This window comes from Zerene cesonia, chromosome 13, assembly GCF_012273895.1.
Source record: "Zerene cesonia ecotype Mississippi chromosome 13, Zerene_cesonia_1.1, whole genome shotgun sequence".
Classification (NCBI taxonomy): Eukaryota; Metazoa; Arthropoda; class Insecta; order Lepidoptera; family Pieridae; genus Zerene; species Zerene cesonia.
Window position 1 is genome coordinate 3,010,440 of NC_052114.1, and position 21,770 is coordinate 3,032,209.

At 32.7% G+C, this 21,770-nt stretch overlaps 1 protein-coding gene across 2 annotated transcripts in view; it reads right to left on the minus strand.

Annotated features, from left to right (window-relative positions):
• The window catches only part of LOC119831108, an 81,792-nt gene that overhangs the window by 52,280 nt on the left and 7,742 nt on the right, over positions 1 to 21,770 (minus strand). For both annotated transcript variants that reach the window (XM_038354363.1, XM_038354362.1), the window contains exon 2: positions 17,334 to 17,583. In XM_038354363.1, the coding sequence (XP_038210291.1) occupies positions 17,334 to 17,475 (142 nt within the window). In that variant the 5' untranslated portion in view covers positions 17,476 to 17,583. The remainder of the gene's footprint in view (positions 1 to 17,333; positions 17,584 to 21,770) is intronic.

Genomic DNA, 21,770 nt, shown 5'->3' on the forward strand with positions numbered 1-21,770 from the left:
TGCAACAGTGTTAAATGAATTATTTAGAAGGTTAACAGCACCTATAAATATACATTTACACTACTATACATTTTCATTCACTCTTCTTTAGATAATTTAATTATTTTCTTAATCAAAATTAATCATGAATAGGGAGCACAACGCGAAACACACGCCGTTCGTATTGATAGCGTGAAGATAATTTAGTATTATAGAACCACCGAACAGAATACACGCTTATATTTTAGTAAAGCACCAACACGAAACAAAGGCATCGATCACGTTTCATTAGGCAGCGACGGCATGGCCAAGTTGGTTTATAACAAATAACTGAGGACTATAATTCTATCATTTGCTCCTCCCATCTGTTACATAAAGCTCCCGAGAATTGAGAAAGTTATCGGTTAAATGTATATATTATTTGGCCATAACAGAGAATGGAGACGGAAAATAATTCTTTGCCCTTTTATTTAAATGGAACTGCGATTAAATTACACAATCAAGAAAATTATAATATGATTCCGTCCCGCATTTCAAGTTTATTTCTCGAACAGTCGAACCGCTCTTAATAATTTATTAATAAATAGTATAACAATAAAAACTTCATTATTTTAAATTGGTATTGACGCCAAGTATTATATTTTTAATAAATACGATATCTGTGGGTTGATAAAACCATTTTTTTCCGTAATATGCCCTTCATTCTTCTTCATTCAAACCTAACTACAATGCAGCTTTTGTAGAGAATTTCAATTGGGTTGAATAGTTTACTAGAGAAAAGGTTCAAACAGACTGACATTTACCGATTTATAACACTAGCGCCAATAAAAACTAACAAATAGCAATATTGCTGAACAAAGTGGCATCGAAAGTTGGATCGATTTTCCGGCATCCTTTATTCCATTGTACTTTTTCATCTCGAGAGGATTAGCCCAAGTTTTGGTCCTTCGAGCAGACCCAGTTCCTTATTAGCTATTGTTTTAAAACAAGGAAAGTACGAAATAATTTATCTGGTTGGGTCAGAGCTTTAAAAACTTTTCTGCTGAATACGGTCAATAATTGAGTTCCAGAAGAAAGATTATTTCATTGTATTCTGTGTACATTTCAACTTATATCTTTGCGCAAACTTTGCTATTATTGTTCTTCAAAATGTGTATAAATATTATAGTTTTCATACTAATTCTTGATACAATTAATTGGAAACATCCCATTAGAACGTAATAGAAATGTTTTAAAGAGATTAGACCGTATATACACTATGTCACTCCACATTAATTAGTAATTAACAAGCTCAGGAGGTAGACGTGATTTTATATCTTTTGTTTTTATATATTTTTTGTATTGTTGTGATACTTGTAATTTGTTGTTCAGTCACAATTTTAGTCCGGATGTGAGGTAATTATCTATGTCCTATCATTCGAGAGAACACACGGAATAGTTTGAGCGATTCCTTTCAACAATAATTGTTTCTTGTCTTTTCTATATATTTGTAAAGTCGTGTATCGTATATGTATGTATGTATGCATGTGTGAAGCATTCTGAATATTCAAAGTCCCTCGCATATTTTTTCTCCGAATTTTTATCACATTTAGTGAAGCTTGTTCGTAAATATTTAACCTACGAGTAAATTATTTTTTAGTCAATGTTCAATAACTGTAAATCGATTAGTTACAGTGGGAGACAAAATGTCCGGTGTTTCGCTTTTTGATTAATACGTACATTCATACTTTAATGTAAGTATGGAATAAATGACTACCTCATTAAGCTTTTAGTGTACACAGAAATAAAAATATGACCATTTCCCGGGCTAAATTTGAAATAGCAAGCGACGTCGCGATTAATAGCTAAGCAAATAGCTAGCAAAGTCGCTTCCCGCGTCTATCCCTACATATGTTTGTACCTGTGTATGTACCTTTAAAAGTACACAGCAGATTTCGATTGAGATTTTTTAATAGATAGATTGATTCAAGAAAAGGTTTATAAATATAATAACATCTATTAAACTACTACGAATATAACGCGTGCGAAGCCGCGGGCAAAAGCTAATGTGATACAATTCTATACACAATGTCTGGCTCGAGTTTGGAAAGCGATTCTGTTATGGAAATTTCAATTGGAATAGTTATCGATGTGATCGAACGGCACCAATTGGTGTCGAACTCCTATTTAATGTTATGTAACCTTTTCCAACGAGTGAAATGAAAACATAAACGGGATATCACAGATAATTTAATTTTAAATCGACATTTGTTTTTGCTCTTTGATATTTCAACGAGTTTCAGTGAAACGTTTTGAATAAATTCTTCAAGTGTTAGCTTATTGTAATGACGCGAAAGAAAATTTATTAAAGCAATCAAACAATATATATTTCGGTTGCCTGTTTATAAAATTTAAAAAAGAAAGCACAAAAAAAGAATACAATCACAATGGCGGGAAATAAAGCGCGACTTTCCACATTCCAAATGACGGATGATAAAAATAGACCTACCAGCCTATATTTTCGAATAAGGTGAGATATTAATATAGTCATAAAATAAATTATGGAATATAAACAAGGTTCGCTCATTCTCTATGAAGTTTATTTTAATTTTTAACCGTATACTTGACATCGTGTAATTTAAACTTTTATAAACTCTCAGTAAATACCTAGCAGTTATAAAATCATATTTCAAAAATGTTTCAGGAATACCAAAGTTAGTATCGGAAAAGCAAGTTCTAGAGTCGCTAACTTATCTAAAAGATATTTTTTATCCGAGAACGGTAGTGGAAAGAGTGTGAAGTTTTAGCTTTTGTTTTCCATCAGTTCTCTAGCTCGCGTTGAATAAAACATCTGGCTCTTGAAGGGTTAAAAACTTTGAAAATAAAATGGAATTCAATTCAGTACAGCCACAAAGCGTATTGGCGTCGTTGAGTGAAGTCCCACGACCTTTGCGGCAGCGGGGCCAGCTATGCGACTCAAGAGGCATTCTCGTAAAGTGATCAACACATCCGTGATTCTGCAGGATTATTCAGCAGAAACTAAAAACTTTTTGAAAAAATTACATTGACTATCTCTAAAGAGTGTTTTATTATGCGATAATATTTGCGATAGAAATAAAGGTGCTACTAAGGCAGATATTGTACCCAGAGAGTTTTATTATTATACCAATAAGTATATATAATTACCCAAACGCATGCATAACATAACACTATATTAAAAGCGTATTTCTTTTACATTCATAATTTTAATTATTTAATTATTTTTGAGATACTTGTTTAGATATAATCGCATGTTATTTGTATTTTCAATAGTCCACAATTCACATTTCGTAAATTAGTTTAGTTTGAGACATTTTTTTATTATTATAAATAAACGCCTTTATACAAAAAGGGTCGTCTAATAAACGTGCGCTTAACTCAGTGATATTGGTACAGATTATATCCAGATTATCAGTAACACCAGAAGATATATTTCCCTAGTCTGGTCCATATTTACGCCTTCAGTATTGACTATTGATTGAGGTTTTAAAATTGCAATTTGATTGAATTCTTTAAAATACGTTTTTGGTGTGTTTAATGAATAAACGAAATACAAAAATAAGGCAGTAAATATTGCTTCGAAGCTCACCAGTTTCAACTACATAATGTAACAAGATGTTTGTAAAAAATACAGGAACGGAAGAAGAGTTAAAGATAAAAAATATTATGCAATATAACATTTAAATCATTATTCTAAATGTATATTTTTATATTTTGTGTTTTAGTATCTTGCGTATAAATTATAACTATCTAGCTTTTTGTAATCGACTTTGCCTGCATTGTTAAAGAGAATATTGACAGTCCCAGGGTTTAATCCGCCTAGTTACTGTTCCCGTGAAAATAAAAAAACATCCTTTGCCTTTTTCTCGAGTGACAAACTATTTGTGTACCAAATTCCATCCAAATCGGTGCAGTGGTTTAGGTGGAAACTGCTCACACACACAGAACATAGGCCTCCTATGAGGGGCTTAGGCTATAATCCATCACGCTGGACATTATTAGTAGGGTTTATTATATTATAGTAGGGATTAATAAACAATAGTAGGTAAGGATATAAATTTTGGTACACATCCAACATAGATAATAAATTTAAATAAACCAACACATTAGAAATTTTGAAAGAATAGAAAAAATTTTATCACGAGGCAGGATTCGAACCTGCGTATCTTGCCTAACCGTAGCAACGCCTAGCCTCTCGGCCACCCGTGATCCTGCCACAGTAATCGAATTTCTTCTATTCTTTCGGTTTCATGTGCCTATTATAAAGCATTTCAATGCTATAAAACTAAAAATTAAACCAACACATGCTATAACTGGAACTGGACCGTAATGCACATAGCAACTTATTTAAAACCAGCATCGCAATGCTAATTTAAGAAAATCTCATTGAATCAGTGTCCGAACAAAAAGACGAAGGGATAAGGGTATTTTCAAATTAAATAACCGTGTGAGCACTAAGCCGTCGGCCGGGCTCCAAGGCCTGAGATAAAAAGACTGGATTAAGTTATCGGACGCAGGCACTCCAGCCGCAAGAACTGGGAATTATTAATGAGAATCATTCAGCCTTTCGTCTATGGCTTTTAAACCGTTTCACTCTAGCTAATTTTCAATTTCCATTTAGCGTATGTAATTGAATACATACACAAATGTTCGTTGTAATGTCTCAAGATAGTGAAACTCAATGAATGACAGTAGTTTATAAGAATAAAATACATACAGACGAACATAGACCCTGCTCGTTTCCGTTTGTTTCCGTACATTTTACTTTCCAGTGAACATTGTTGATAAATTACTTAGGATCTCTATCAATTTAAATGTTTGTCTCGTCTTCACACCTAAACCACTTGGCTGATCAGGATGAAATTTGGCGCATAGATAGTTAGTTCTTTTTACCGAAAATCTTTCGGGACAAGAAATTATTTGGGAAACAACTATACTGGAAAGTTTGCATTGTATGTACTGGACTGTCTATATTTCAACTACGCGGACGAAGCCACGGACAGAAAGCTAGTTGACAATACAATCTGCATTAGCATAGAAAGCGATATTTATCTTATATACAACAAATCTAATAATCATTTAAACGCAACGTTACACCTGCCGTATGTATACTGTATATACATGGTGTTTTTTAATGAAAGCAGCGAAAACCGTGAGCTGGCATAACCTTATTCTGATAAAACGACATGCACGTAAACAGTAGCGGATTGGCGCCGAAAGCCTGACAAATTGATTGGGTTAATCGCGTTCACGAGTGACTAACGAACACGCGGTGTCCAGCTCGATAATTAAACTACGGATCCCTGCATAGGGTAAATGTATTACACTACAGTGTAGTGACACCTTAATTCTAACCTCGAGAGGTTAAACTGTCTTTGGGTGCCTTTACAGGAGGCAATATTAGATTCCCGTAGTTAGTATACAGCGTGCTGCTTTTTTGATATGTTTAATTGATTTCGTTTCGTGTTTTTTTTGATACTGTGGTGTTTTATTTTACTAAAGATATATAGTATTTTGTTACATTTGTAGTGGATGACGAAATATCCATTTATTCCTAATGAAACGAACAAATAGAGACAAAAGTAAATCATGTGTAGGGACGCATTGCACAATGCATTTTGAAGCACCTAATTTTTTTATTTCATCTCAACATAAATATAAAAAATATTTCACACGACTTTGTAACAAGATATTAGATTATTTCTTAATGAAAAAATAACCCAAACACATATAAATGAAATTATTTTAAGTATTCAACGCTCCGATTTGAGTAATATCTAAATTTCCATAGCAATATCCATTATCCTTTCAATATATAAAATTCATTTTGTTTAAATTATAAGTACTATAATTCTAAGAGAATAAATGAATATGACATTTTAAATCATGCTGTATATAAAACATAAGATATTTAACGTCAAATTGGATACACGATTGGTCCTCATTAGGCGGCTACAAGACCTTAACAGGATAACGTGAACGCTTGTAGTACTGAAATTTTGTTTATTATTACTCTTTTTACTGATCTTGTGCTTGGCATTTTAAAAGTAAGTTCAGAAAATCATCCACCTCTATAGCCTTATTATATACGAGTTATTACATATAATTCTGTTTACATTAACAAATTTTGAAATTAAACTCCTCCGGAGCGGATTTTTTATAAAAACAATAAAAAAAAAAGATTTTGAAAAATTATGAATCACGGGTTGCTGAGAAGTCAGGCGGGTGCCACGGTTAGGTGAACGACATTTTCTATTCCTATAAATTTCTTATTTCTATTTAAATGCTATAAATCTAAACACTAAATACTGTAGATTCTAAGCTCGAAAAATTAAAACGATTTATCAACATACGGGTGTCCTGATCGAAAATCTTGGGTCAGCTAGTAACAAATGGTAAACCTAACGAGCTTATAAGAAACAATAAACGCACGATCTAGCCTTAATGTTCCACAGTAACAGGAGTAGCTATAATTATTGCGGTAACGAAGGGGTGTGGGGGAAGGTACAACTCCGTGCAGACGCTGTAATCATGCGGAGGAATTGAACAATTATTAACACTGCTCTTCAACTAACTCCATGTATTGAGGAACCACTATGATTTATTGCAATTTGCGATTATTTCAATTGGTTATTTGCTAAGTGCTAATGTTGTACTGTTAGAACCTAGGTATAGAAATGTAAATGTTTTGGAAATCTGTCCAGACGGAATTGGGTTGAAATATCAACAAAATTTTAAGAATCTATGACTGTAAACATATTATGCAACCACAGATAACATAATACTATACGTGCTACGAGTTAATCCTACTATCCTACTGATATTATAAATGCGAAAGTTTGTAAGGATGTGTCTGTGTCTGCTTCTCTTTCACGCAAAAACTACTGAACTGATTGCAATGAAATTTGGTACGCAGACAGCTGGACAACTGGAATAACATATAGGCAATTTTCATATTGCAAAGGCAAATTTCATGCAACATCCCGATATTCCTACGGGATACGGACTTACGCGGGTGAAACCGCGGGGCGCAGCTAGTTTAGTAATAATTTTCCGAGTTTATTTTTTATTCGGATTACTGAAGAGCAATATGTTTACCTGTTAGTTGAAATGTAAATAATCATACTTGTTATTAAATATGATAAAAAGCCTGTATTGAAATCGCGTAACGCTTCCAAATAAAACATGAACGACAAATTCTAAAACAGTTTCAAAGAAACAAGACCCGGAGGATTTGAGGGCCCGCTGTAAGTCACGATCAGATAGCCCTCGGCCCTTATTTTTGTAATAAATTACTAACCACAGTCTTGTTCTTCAATTCCACCTGCCTTTCCTGTTATTCGGGTCAGCGTGGCTACAGGTGCAATATCTAATGTTAAACCAATTGTTTTTTTGCATTAAATACATGTTTGTTATTTTAGTACTATATTTTTAAAACGTTTACGGGAAAATAAGTGTCCGTTGGTGTGAATTGTGGTGTGTGTATTCGTTGGATAAGCATTGATGAAATTTCAGATGTGAGGCTTAGGGACAGAACACAAAATTATGATTACCTACAGTTAAAATTTGGTCTGTTTTTACTAATTAAAAGTAGTCAGTAGTTAGTGTTGTTGATGAATCAGCTTACTTGAATATAATTATTTAATCCGAATTAAAAACAATGCGATACTAACGAAATTACTGGACTCATTAAAAGTTTCTCGGCAAAGCCTACTCGGTCCCCCCTAACTATTCTTATAGAAATTTATTCTGATCCGTAAAAATAAAAATACTCTTTATTTTAAGAATAACGTTGAGGGACGAAGTCTCAGGCACTCATCTCAAGAGTTGTGAAAGAATGTGCGAAAAAATTTTGCGTATGGTACACGATTTTCAACTTTAACACTTTGCATTAGAGGGTAACTTTTTGTTTAAAAATTCGTAAATCTAGCAACGTTAACAAGTGAATGTTCGGTGACGCATTTTTTTCGATTGTAGAACTTATTCCGTGAGTGGTAGGGGCTGAATTGTTTTTAAAAGCATTGTATAATCAAACACTCGAATACTGAAGATGTCCTACAATAGACGTCAAAAATGTGAGAGTTTACTAACGAGGGGAATATGATTTGTTCTGCTTGTGACAACTCTCCCACACGTCGATAACGTTATATCAAACTTTATGCTTCACAATTTCAATATACTTTTCAATGGTAACTCTATCTGAAACAAATATATTTTAATATAGCAAAGAGGGCGAACGCATCAAAAGGCTTCTCGGAAGACCGAAGCAAACAGCTTACTCGTCTTAATATGACCGTATCCACAAATGACCCCGCTTATTGCTCCTCTTATCCTACACATAATATACTACCAGCCTTGTATGCTATCCTGGTGAAATAAAATTCAACTTAACAATAATTTGCTTCATTATTCCCTGTAACTTTACATTATATATATACATTTATCTTATTTATTTAACTCAATGAATTTTGCACTACAAACGCAACCTACATAGAATCAACAGATTCAATTCGCAGGGTAAATTAAAAGCTGCAAGACATCGAGAGCGAACAAGAGTTATCAATACTTGCAACAGGCAATTAGAGTTCCTTACAAATCGGTTGAAGTGGGACACGCGCGATAACAATCGCACTTAGGAATACTAATGTACACAACGCCTCGTTATCTCGCTCTTGGGACTGCGAGTTCATGTTTTTAATATTCTCCAACTGTTTACTTCAATTGAGTTTAAAGTTCTGGATACATTACATTACGTTTTCATAAATAGCTTGGTTGTAAATAGCGAGGATGTTTATGTCATTTTGTCAAGATTTAACGGTTTGACCATTTCTAGTTTAAGTACCTACCAATGCTATCACTAATACACAATAACTCAGCTATAACACAATGCGCTGAGACGTTTTGTCAATTATAAACATTGTGTCAGATAAGCCTCCCTCACTATGAAAAACTTTTAACTTATGAAGAACTGAAGAAACGGAAAAAAATGTTACAGATATGTAGTAAAAGAAGAACTTATATATTACCTGACACGTAAGTTTTAATATGTTTAAAAGATGCACTTGTACTTATGTAAGTAGGGATATATCCAAAATACGGACTGCATTACCGGGTTTGCAGAGAATACTCAGTCTCACATTAGCCGACAGTCTCTGCCTTCTGATGCAATACTCAGGCGCGCTCATTACAAACCATTACACTGGTAGACCTGAATCCTCTATTACACCAGAATCTGAAACCTCTACAGAGCCAATCAGGTATAAAAACTTGAAACTCTGAAATTGTGTTTATCGAACACTTCAGCAGGTTTGTAAGGCGTGAGTAGTTTCTGAACAATACTTTAGTTTACTTATATACACTTTATGGTTATGTTAAGCCTTGATGGAAATGTTTAAATCGTTTAGCTTTTCAACTTTGGTCAATATATATTGGGAAACCTTCGTGTGAGATTTACATGTTGGCAACAAAAACGTTGCCATTCCCTTCATTTCGTTTAAGTTATTAATTTAAATAGGCGTACGTACAAAATAAATGATTACAGATGTTATATATACGAAAAAAGTCAATTTAAAAGTATCCTGCTGCTATTAATATTCAAGATAAAGAGCGGCATTAAAACATAAATGATACCCTTACAAAAATTCCCCCAATCTTGCGACATATCGTCCCGTACATCGCGTCAAAACATTGTCTCCAAAAAACCTATCTCCCCTCGCAACTGTCAAATTGATAATATCAGAGCGAGACAGATGTATAGCTTAGCAAAAGACCCTCATGTAAGAAAGAGATAGATGAACTCTATTCAGGGTTACCACCTGTAGTTTTTGCATAGATGTAATTCTAAAGATTATTCCGATTGCAATTAGAGGTTTTCCCACGTTCATACAAATAACGAAACGTATTTCGTTTATTGATTATCGGTAACTGGTTCAAAATAAAAAGTTGATACGGCTTTTGAAATATAGCTCGTGCATTTATTCATATGACGGTGTAATTTGGTTAAAAAAAACTAAAAAATATGGCCGAGACATCTTATAACATAACGTATCCTAATTCCTTTTGAGAGCTGCAATAAATAAATTTTAATTACAGCTTTCATAATAAACAAAAAAAATTGGATGAACTTAGTTCATTTATAAAAATCTGAAACGAGTTGAACGAAAAAGCGAACAGCAATCTCTTCAATTTAATTAACCAGCCTTGTACTGTTTTATTTTCCGCGAAGTGGCAACCATGACGACATCCGTCATAATAGTAGGTACTAGAAAGATGATGAATGAAGACACAGTAAAGCACTTTGTGGTAAATAGAACCATTATTATATTCTTAAGGCGTTTAGTTCTTGAATATTAATTTTGACGTATTTGCATAATGCATTTTTATAATTCAATTTGTCAGGATTGTTCTTAATTATTTCCATCTATTGTTATTACAATTTTCGGGCCACCGATCATGGACGATTCATTTGTTTTAATTAAAAACATTGTTGCGTTAAAAATGGCTTGATAATTTTCGAAGTTAGTCATATCAATATTTCAACAGCAAGATTGACTTAAATTTAAAGAATTTCTGTCTCATTTATAAAGCATTTTAATGCTATAAAACTGACAATTAATAGATTCGTATCGTTTAATTTCATGTCTCTGTATTTCATTTATTTCTGAATCCTATATAAATTTTAGTAAATTTATTTAATTCGAAACATCTGAAAGTGCTCGACTAAAACAAATAATCATAAGACATCATCGAATATTCCTTTAGTAGCCCTTTGGCGCTTTTCTTCTTTCATTTAAAAATACTTGCTCAATTCAAACTTGTGCATTAATGACCGGTAAAATTCTACGTGTCAAATACAAAACATCTAATCTAATCAAAACAATGTAAAATGCTAAATCATCCCTTAACTAGACAATCCGCATGCTTCGCCAATAAAGGCGCTTCGAAAACATCGGTTGCGCTTCGTAAAATACAAATTTCCTCCAGAATTATAAAGCATTAGTCATAATAGCGCTGCAGTACCTTAGCAATAGATTGAGGTTTAAAATACTGCGCAGTTCACTGCAGTCCGCCAGTTATATAACATTGTACTAATTTGTTTTGGCGTGGACCGGAGCCAGCTTGCTCTATTATAATTTAGTGTCTATTTCCCGTGGCTTCATCCGCATTTGATTCTCATTTATTCAAGTAATCTACCTCGTGATTTTACAACTGACAATTCGCAATAGATTTGAGTTTTTTGTACTGATAACTGCAAATATTACGGACGGAATATTATAGACGGTTTAGAGCAAAGGTTTTCTTATCTGAATTTATATTTCATATTATTCATATCTTCATATTACAGTAAAAGAACCCTGTGTGTGGAAAAGCCTATGCCACTTTCCGGTCTATAAATTATCTCTATACACGATAACGTCAATGCGTCGTTTTGATAAGTGAAAGAGGTAAATCTGAAATATGTATATTCTATTACTTCCTCATTTATTAATGAATAAGTTCAATGTATAAATTCACGGTTATTTTTGTGTTGATTAAAATTCCGGAAGGCGTTTTCGTTTTAAGTTATACAAGATGCAAATACATTAAGCTTTAATATCAGTTTGTTTTAATGCATACGAAAGTATATTAACGAATGCTAGCCAGGGCGAACAGCTAGTAGATAAATAAAACGAACAACAACCCTTTGTGTATCAGACGGCCTACTTATCAAAGCCTTACTGCGACTCATTGACAGCTCAGAAAAAAACATTCAACTGGCATGACACAGTATAAGACAAGGAATCCTACAACTTAAGACGTGTAGTTATCCGTTGAATTATCCTAGCAGATCAGGCGCCCCCATAGCAAAAATACACGGACTCTTCACAACTTCGATGTGTATTAAAGTTCACGAACAAAATAAACATTCAAATTGAAAATTTCACAGAAAATCTCGTTAGACCGTTTTATTTAACATTTAAACTTGTTTTTATTAATTTCAAAAGCGATAAAAATTAAGTGCATTTTATATAGTGTACCTAATTGATAGATTGGATATTCTTGGCAATTATGTGGGAATACGGTTGACTACGTTATATTAAAGTTATACGTTAGCCTTTTTACATATTACCCCCTTTTTTTCAATTTATGCACCTTTTTTATATATTTTATATATAAAAAAGCGTTTAAATACCTGAGAAATAACTTTTCAGTAAGAAATAACTTTTTTCAAGCGCAATAGTAGATTAATCTTTGAAATCCAATATAATTAATTGACATATTCAATTAATATTGTAGATTAGTTATTAGGTTAGGTCCCGAGCAAGCCTAATAATTTATAACATTGGAGAAAGCACGACCTCTCATAGGCTTAACGTGTTTATATAACTACTACAACTTCGATAGAAAAATTAATAAGCGCTTGCAAAAAAAGTTACGTCACATAAAAGGTCGATTTTTAATTGTTTTTAAAATAAATAGTTACCACGTAGCACTGGAGAGTGCTAACCTAATTTGTTGTAGCTTACGTTGCCGGCTCAAATTTTAAACATATTCCAGCTAGTCCGGGTTTTTTAACTAAGCGTAGTTTCAGTACCGTGTTGTTAAAAGTACACGTCGATTAACATGGTTTTGAGGTATTCTAGAAAGTTTAATTGCTAACGGTTTTACGTTATTGTTCTGAACGAGATATAGTTGGGAAGTTTTTGCCTCTGTTGGATATAATTATTTTTTGGCGGGCTATGCAAGCGAAATTTTAGTGATTGTGATAGGTTTACTGTTATGTGATAAAGGCTTTGTATTGATTCACGCACGCACGATATATTTGTATTTGTACTAAAGAAAATCGTGTGAGTAACACCACTTATTACTTAAGACCGGCTGAACGGATTTTGATGATTTTCCATTCATTGGATTCGTATCCGCTAAGATTATTTTAATAACTGTTAAAAACTAAAGAGGTATTAAAAATTAAAGAGGTAAGCGGAGCCGGCGCATTCAGCTAGTTTAATTTTCAAATGTCGTGTCAGTTTCCAAAATCCTCAGAAACGGCTCGAATATTTTTTGTGAAATTTCATTTTTATACTCTGTAGGAGAATGAGAAGACCCTGTAAACTATTTTGATAACACCTTATCGAATAACTAATTTAAAACTTTTAATAATATAATAATAACATAACAAAATTCTTTAAAAAGCGTATATAGAAAATTTTGCTTAATTAATACGCGACACACCCCTACACCTACATACATACAATTTCAAAACAAAATTAGAAAAGTTTTCGAAATATAAATAAATCACCTTTATATCGATGCACGACCAAACAAGAAAAACAAGACATTAAACCTTGAGATAAGGGCTTCAAAACGCAGTTTTTACGATAAATAAACGATAGGTATCTTAAGTAACCATTACATCCCCTTGAAAATTCCACCCTCGTAGGTGTAACTGACAACAGTAATTGATATACAGCGTCATTAATCACAAACTTCTAAATTGATACATACTCTGTAGCTCGGTTTTGTGTAAAACAGCTAGCTTTTACGTGTTTTTATATTGGAGAATTAAATAAATCTTTCGCGAATATTGCCGATTGATATTAATAATCCCAAAAGCCAGCTTAATATACTAAATTATGTATTAAACATAACCTCAAACAACGCTTGATATTTGAATTACTATTATTGTATTGCCTCACGATAAGTGATGGAATACTCAAGTATATACTAAATACTCAATACACTACTTTTTAGAAAAATCTAATTTCATAATTCTACGAAATCTAACGCCTGCAAAGACACCTAATCTGCTAATAACAACCACAATACAAAATATCGTAATTTCTATGTTAATACCTGCAAGGAACTTTGAAATGTTTGGTTTATTTTCGACTGAAATTGGTAACCGGGGACGCGTCCCTGGAGATGAACAATTTTACCAACTTACATAATGCTTAAAGGACTAATCTGATTTGTTAAATTTTATAATGAAATAACAGGCTAAGTTGAAGACAATGACAGCATAATCAGGTTTTTTTTGTGTAAGTATGAGATTATGTTATCTGTGGTATTATCAACTGTAGGATGTGTTCACAATGTAATTCGTAATGTCGAATTTTCGTCTTCAAATGCCTTAAAAAACTATGATGGTTTTTGTATAAATCTATACTTAAATAAATCTATAATGTACGTAATATATTTCGATCGATTTTTGCAATAAAACAAGCTGCTTTATTTAAAGTCAATAATACGATTAACGAATCAGAAAATAAACACGTAAGCGTGTATGGGAATTCAAAAAGGCAGTATAATTACATATTCTTGAAGAAAAAATATATACATGGAAATGTTAATAGAAACTTATTGAAATAAAATATATACAATAAAATCATAGATCAGAGTACAAAACAGCTGAATATGATACGTAAATATGTAGTTCTCGTTTTCTCCATTAACGATCCCGTTTCGTTTCCATGACATTAGGGCTGCTTTGTCATTTAGCATTGTACATTGTTGTGTTTATATGTATACTCAATTGTTAGAATACCTGACAATGGCTTGCTTGTAGCTATATGTTTTAGTAAGGGATACAGTTAAAACTGAAAGTTCTTCTTAGAATGCAGAAATTTCATAAAAAATCAACTTCAAGAATAGTTTAATTGAATCTACACTAAATGTTTCTCCATCGTAAAAAATATGGTGCCGAATTATATAATGTAATATCATTATTCTAATCAGTTCGTTTATGTATAGTTAAAGAGTCATAACTCTTATAGTCTAATAGTTAAATACATATGTTAAAGAGTTATGAATAATAGGGATTCTATTAAGCGTATATTATTGTAGGAAAAATTCTAGTTTTTTTGAAATAGATTTATTTACACAATATTTTGAAGCATCATAGGTATAACATGCATAAAATCTGTTTCGTAGAAAAAATAGTATATGTAAATATATTACATTTTCACATTAAATGTTTAATTAGAAAGATCGATGCCAATTAAACCACGTTACGTACGTTCAAAGTAAAAAGCCACAAGTTTCAAATCGGGATAACTAAGTTTTCCCCAATGCAATTAACGTCTTCAATCGCGGGAAGTAATTTTTTCTTCTTTGAATTTTAATTGAACGGAGTCAGCAACCTAGTTACGATTTATCGGGGACTGGCCAGCGGACCGAAACAGGAGTTATATAGAACAAAATCTATTTCCAGCTATTCTATTGAGGCTCTTTGCGCACAAAAGCCTTAAGTCTAACACGTTATATTAGAAAGGATGCTGTGGACACTTCAAAAGTTATGTAGGATTTTTTAATAATATAGCTTATTGCTGTTCAGGATAGGCTAAGAGTGGAACTTTTCTTTGGGCTTTAGTCAGCTTCTATATAACATTCACAACACGAACTTTTTAGTCGTAGCCAATTTCTATAAAATCTGACAAATTTTTGTCACCATGTGTTGAAACACAAATAGATTCAAGTGGATATCTAATACATTTCGTTTTTAATTTTTAGTTTTTATAGCATTGAAATGCTTTATAAATGAGTAATTTTGAAAGAATAGAAAAAAATTGATCACGAGGCAGGATACGAACCTGCGTTTCTTGGCTAACCGTAGCAATCCTGCCTCGTGATCAAATTTTTTCTATTCTTTCAAAATTTCTCATAATACATTTCGGTTATCAATGAAACATTGCTTATATATCTCTTTTAATCCTTCATTTCCATCAACATAGAAACGTTAAGTGATAAGAAGTTGTTAATGTACCAGTTTGTCGCTGAACTCTTTTTCAATGGAAGACTTGTATCAATTTATTATGCCTTTATTGACTGTAACGAGATTAACTAGAACAACTTTTTGTCGCGCGTTAACTGCAAGTGTTGGAGATCGTCTACTTTTTACTATGAATGAACTTTTTACTTCTTAACGTAAGTTGTAATGGGAAATGGATTATAATAATAGATAGATCAGGATATTTGTCAATGTTGGCTACTCTGTTAAAAGTACGATAAATAGGGACCAGAGGAAAGGCCAATAAATTTGGTTTATAGTTCTATAATACATCAAATCATATCATATCAATCAATTCTAAGATATGAAAATGTTTTATTATAATTATTTTTACTATGTGCTTATCGCTAACTGAAATGAGAATTTTGTATTTATGTATAACCTTTCATTAATATGTCGATCGACGATCCAAGAACTGTAAAGATTTTTTCTATGTACTGTGCAGAGTATTTTTTCAGAAGGTACTTTTATCTGTTGTCATGTAGCCATTCCATAAAATATAATTTATCATGCACGCATCCTTACAAATTTCACTTAATATGGAACTAGGTAGTTAGTATTCATCTTTTGACGTACCTAGACTTTGCAGAGTAAATAGTAGGGACCACTCCTAGCCGTAGATGTCGGTGAAGTTCGGAAATTGTACGTAAGTTTTTCATTGTATGCGTTGGTTGCAAAGTTACGTTTAATTGTGAAGAAATTTTGAGTACATATACTAACGTCCACATAGCGAATTATATCCACATTTACACACATTTATACTATTAACCAGATGTATTAATCATAAAAGGCTAACACAAATGAATTGAAATTTTATGTCATACATATAATGTTATATTGTTAAACATTATATGTCAAGCTATTTTTAAGAACCTACTTATAGGACTTTCATTATGAAGCGTTATTAATCAATAGACAATTTCAGAATGATCCATATACATACAAATACATTATATATTAATACATATTGATTGATTGCAATAATACGAAGGGTCAGGGTTCGTTGCATTCAACGTTCATAGGTCATAATGACGACTTAATTCTGTATTGATTGTTTACACAAATGAAGCGCGTCCGACCATTTTCGGGGTAGGCAGGTGGTGGCTCGTTACAGCTCTATCATCGTTTGATAAAGGTGAAATACAACATTAATTGCTGTCAGGGGCGACGGGCGAAACAAAAGACTCTTGTTTTTTGGAACTATTGTCTGGCTTCCCTCCGTCACGGTCCTTGCTAACGTCGAAAATGCGAGCTACAATCTTATAATGTTACTGAATTTTGTATAAGATTGTATATTTTTTTTCGTATAAAGTACCTACCTTCTGAGGGCCAGATTTAAGAATGCAGATGTGCCACTACTACATTATAAAGAATCGTAACGTTCGGATGCCAACGCTGATGCGATCATTAAACTCATTTTATCTCCTTATGAACTTAATTTAAGACTGTTATTTCAATTGAAACAACAGTTCCATAAATGTTAAGTACAGATTTCTAGTATGAAGTCAGAAGGGTTTATACATTGTAGTCCCAATGTCCCATTTAATATTGTCGTAAATCTAAAACTTACCGTCCTGTTTCACCGTGTTCCCCAGCGGCCCGCAGCTGGCCAGCCACACTAGGAAGATCCACAGCATGAGACCAGCACTGTCCCCCCTCCGTAACTCCGGCTGGTTATGGAAATGCCTCGTGGTCGGCCTATGCCGCGCCATGGTCCAACTACCATCGGGTATCACTCTTATTTTAAAATAGACATTGTAATGCACATGTCTCACGCGATTATATAGTCATTGTATTTGTTTTTTAACCATGTTGGGAGCCTGAAAAGAAAAGATTTGTTATTTTTCACTTTGTCAATTTCAACTCAAAATTATATTATACTAGCCGCACCCGGCAAACGCTGTTCTGCCTTACTCTTATCATTTAGGGGTATGAAAAATAGATGTTGGCCGATTCTCATAGATACCGGATAAGCACAAAAAATTTCATCAAAATCGGTCAAGCCGTTTCGGAGGAAAACTGTGACACGAGAATTTTATATATGTATTATATTATTAGAGGATAGAGCTTGTGTATTATTTAAATTTGAATTGGAATATTTTGTCAACACGGTCATGCACACTATGATTAAAGTCTCATTATGATTTTATAAAAAAAAACTCGTCATTGTTATCTTCATTATAATTTTTCACATAACATAGTGGATGTCCCTTTAGAACTATATGAATACAGTTCTTAATTAATTTTAAGTCAGCAATTAAACAAAGTGCTACATCACAGTTCGTACAAAAGAACTAAAAGCTATTATAATATGCGGGTTTATTAAGCTGGCCAATGTTAATTTTTAATTATAGATTGAAGTATGATAACACTCGACTATGTAAAACTAACATATTAATTAATTATAAATTAGCTCATCGTTATTTTTTCGTTAATATTTAGTCTCACTTGGATTTTATTAATAAAAATACAACACACTGTGTGAATTCCGCGCCCGCAGGTCAAGAGATCGTCACTAAATGAAAATTCGATAATCTAGGTAATACTGAAGTGTACTTGATTTATTGCTAAGTACCTGGATGACCGAGCTTTGCTCGGTTTAACTTCGTGAAGTTAGATTGTTTATAAGCGTTTTTTCCAAGATAGTTTAGGCATTTTTAAGTGAACACGTGCATTAAGAAGACAAAACAATATAAACGATTAGTCTAACCTCAAATCAAACACTCATTGACTTCGTTACTTAACAATGCCATCTGCTGGAACTTTAATTATTCGCCAAAAAATAGTATTAGTATTATTATTCGCCAATAGATGTCAGGAAGAGTCGCTAAGTTTAAGTCGATAAAACACGAATATAACATTTTCTAAAAAAGATTCCTAACTAGATCGATTTATCGCCCCCGAAGCCCCCTATATACTAAATTTCATGAAAATCGTTGGAGCCGATTCCGAAATACCAATTATTATAAGAATTGCTCGTTTAAAGATATAAGATTACAAATATTTGAAAGGTCACGTATTTGAATATTTCGATAATACTATAAAACATTTTTCTCATTATGTCATTTATTGAATGTTTCATTAGTACGGTCAACTAAGACAATAAAATTTAAGTGAAGGTGTTCGTACCCAGCTCAAAGCTGCTAGGTTTGTTCAAAACGCCATCATAAATGTAATCTAAAAAATCCTAATCGATAGACACGTGGACAATGCGAGTCGGGAAAGGTGACAAAAACGATCTTTTCACGATTTTTAGCAGCCTGTTAGTTTGAGCATATAATTAATAAAAACAATAATTGTAGATTAGATTATTTATTAAGGTAAATATTAACTATACCTAATACAGGCGTCGTTAACTCATAAAAATCCACAACCGCGACAACTTAAACAACAAGAGAAAGGTTAGACCATCTTCGCCAAAGACGAGGTCCCTTGATCGCGCCCACCCGGGTGATCGCCTCACCGAGTATGGCCCTTCCATCCGAACCCGTGTCGCTACCAATGTGAATCTTAAGCTCACCCACGCGTCCGTGCTAAGATGTAGTAGCCCTTTAGGCTAAAATCGAAATTCACCATTAAAAAAATTGAAAATACACACGAAATAATCATGTAAACCAAAATTATGCCCAATTACGGGGCACGAGTATAAATTACATAGACTTAAAAGGTAACAAATCGATACAACTGCTGCGGGCTGTGTCTGAGAATTTTCGCTTCAGCGTCGATATCTCAAAGGAAACTATAGTTATTAGGGTCAAGCCACTCAGTCCAACTCTGGAAGAAATTAATAAAGCTAACATTTCAACAACCTTCAGAACGGAAGGAGTTATAGCTACGTTTAAATTTATTTTTAACAAAACCTCATATAGAAGTGTCGGAACGGAAATAAATACTTCTTGCGTACATACCTAGTATTCCTAAGAACATTTGAAATCGTAGCGTTCCACTCCGACTTCGCCCGTGGTGGTAATGCAACTTTTGAAATGGTGAAAAAAAGATTCGAAATCGGTTCAGTAGTTTTGTATTAAAATATTACAAAGATATATACAAAAAAATAATATTTCTTGTTTATAATATTAGTTAGATCAATCATATTGGTTATTATAGTTTCTGCCAAATACAATGAAATTATTCTCCCTTCCATTTTTTTTAACACACTATGTAGGTTTATGTATTATAAGATATTATTATTTATATAGTCTATATGTTGTATGTAAATTTTTAGAATGTAGTTTTTTATTTGTTATATTTGCTTTACTTTTTACCTACCTCCTTTTAAGTTATGTTGCTATCTAAATTTAAGTTGGTTGCCTGGTAGAGATCACTTATAAGGGATAAGGCCGCCTTCTGTTTTGTATCTCCCTTTTTTTTAGTATAAGTTTTGTTTTTGTTTTTGTATTTTGTTGGCAGCACAATAAAGTGTCTAAATAAATAAATAAAGGGAAACTACTCAAACTACAAGCTCATTATTTATTTCTTTTGACTGTTACTGATTTCGCAATTAAAACTAAATATCCGGCTTTTGCGTCTCTCTCCGGATTATGCAGTAAGTGACTTAAATGATTCAAAACAGTATTAGATCAGTTGATAAGACGGCACTGAAATCTTATGAAACGTTCCACGTTTAAACTTCCCTTCACGACTAAAGAGCTCACAAGTCAATGGTATTTAAACAATTTCTATTTAATATTTTACGGTCCTTTTAGTGTATACCCTCTTTTAAACTGTTTTTCTCCGACTCACTTTACCCTTTTAAGGATTTATAAATATATAAAATGAAGTTTAGATGAACTCTTATTTCTTTAAATTGAACTAATTGATTTAAACTATTATTTTACATAAGTTTTTGTATTTTTTTTTTCTAAAACATATAGCCATAATGAAACAGACTAAATATTGTATTTAAATTATTATTATTTAATTAAAAGCTTTCCGCCAGCGGCTTCGCCCTCTGGTTAAAAGAGAAGATGGATAGTCCCCGGGCTTTAACCGTTTAGTGTAACACCCTGTATTCTTTCTTAGACCTCAACTATCTCTGTACCCAATTTTATCGAACTCGATTCAGTAGGTTAGGCGTGAAGAAGATACAGACATACAGCGTTAGTTTCGCATTTATAATATTAGTAGGGATTACATTGTTATTTATTTATTTAAAAAAAAGGCTTACCAACTAGATACATAATTTCTAGTTAAACCTATTAAAACATTAAAATATACATCAACACTTATTAGTACTTATGTATCTAAATTACAGGTAGGCACAGCTTTACCAGCATATGAAAATAAAAATAAAAATTTGATATACAACTACAAATATTGAAATTTAATATAATTAGCTTAAGGCATTCAAAATTTGCTTCTTGAACAAGCTCAATTTAGAAAAATGAACATCAGTGTTACAATCGACGGTAAACATTCTATTATATAATTTTAACATAAGTTACACAAACATCTCGAGGTAACAAACAGTTTGTAAGAAAAATGTTTATGGACGTATAATAATGGTTTAAATTTCAAATACTTAGCGTGGCTTGCAGTTACAAAAATTGTTACTTTTCAGAGAATAATAAAACGTAAGGCTAAGCTAGAATGTAAAAGAGCTGTAATGCTCTTAATATGTCTGAAACTTTTCAGGTAAAGGCACTGTAATGGACATATCAAATGTTGTTAAACAAAGGCCATTACAAACTAATGTTATGAAGCACTCGATCATACGCCATTTGGGACAATGACGAACCGAACACCATAATTCATAGCTCTACCAAGCTCTGTCTTAAAACTATACCAAACACAAATTTTACAAGCTATAATAAGCCCTAATCGCAGGTAATAAGAGTCAAGATTTCAGTGGAAATTTTCATTGTTTTGCCCTCAGTCACGCGATCTGCTTATTGGTAGAATAAAAATAACATTATTAGGCGGGGAGGTTCGAATTATGATCACGATTTCAGGACCGTGTTCGATCGTACCTCTGTTGTAATAAATTTCCACTCTACGACCTTTTAAG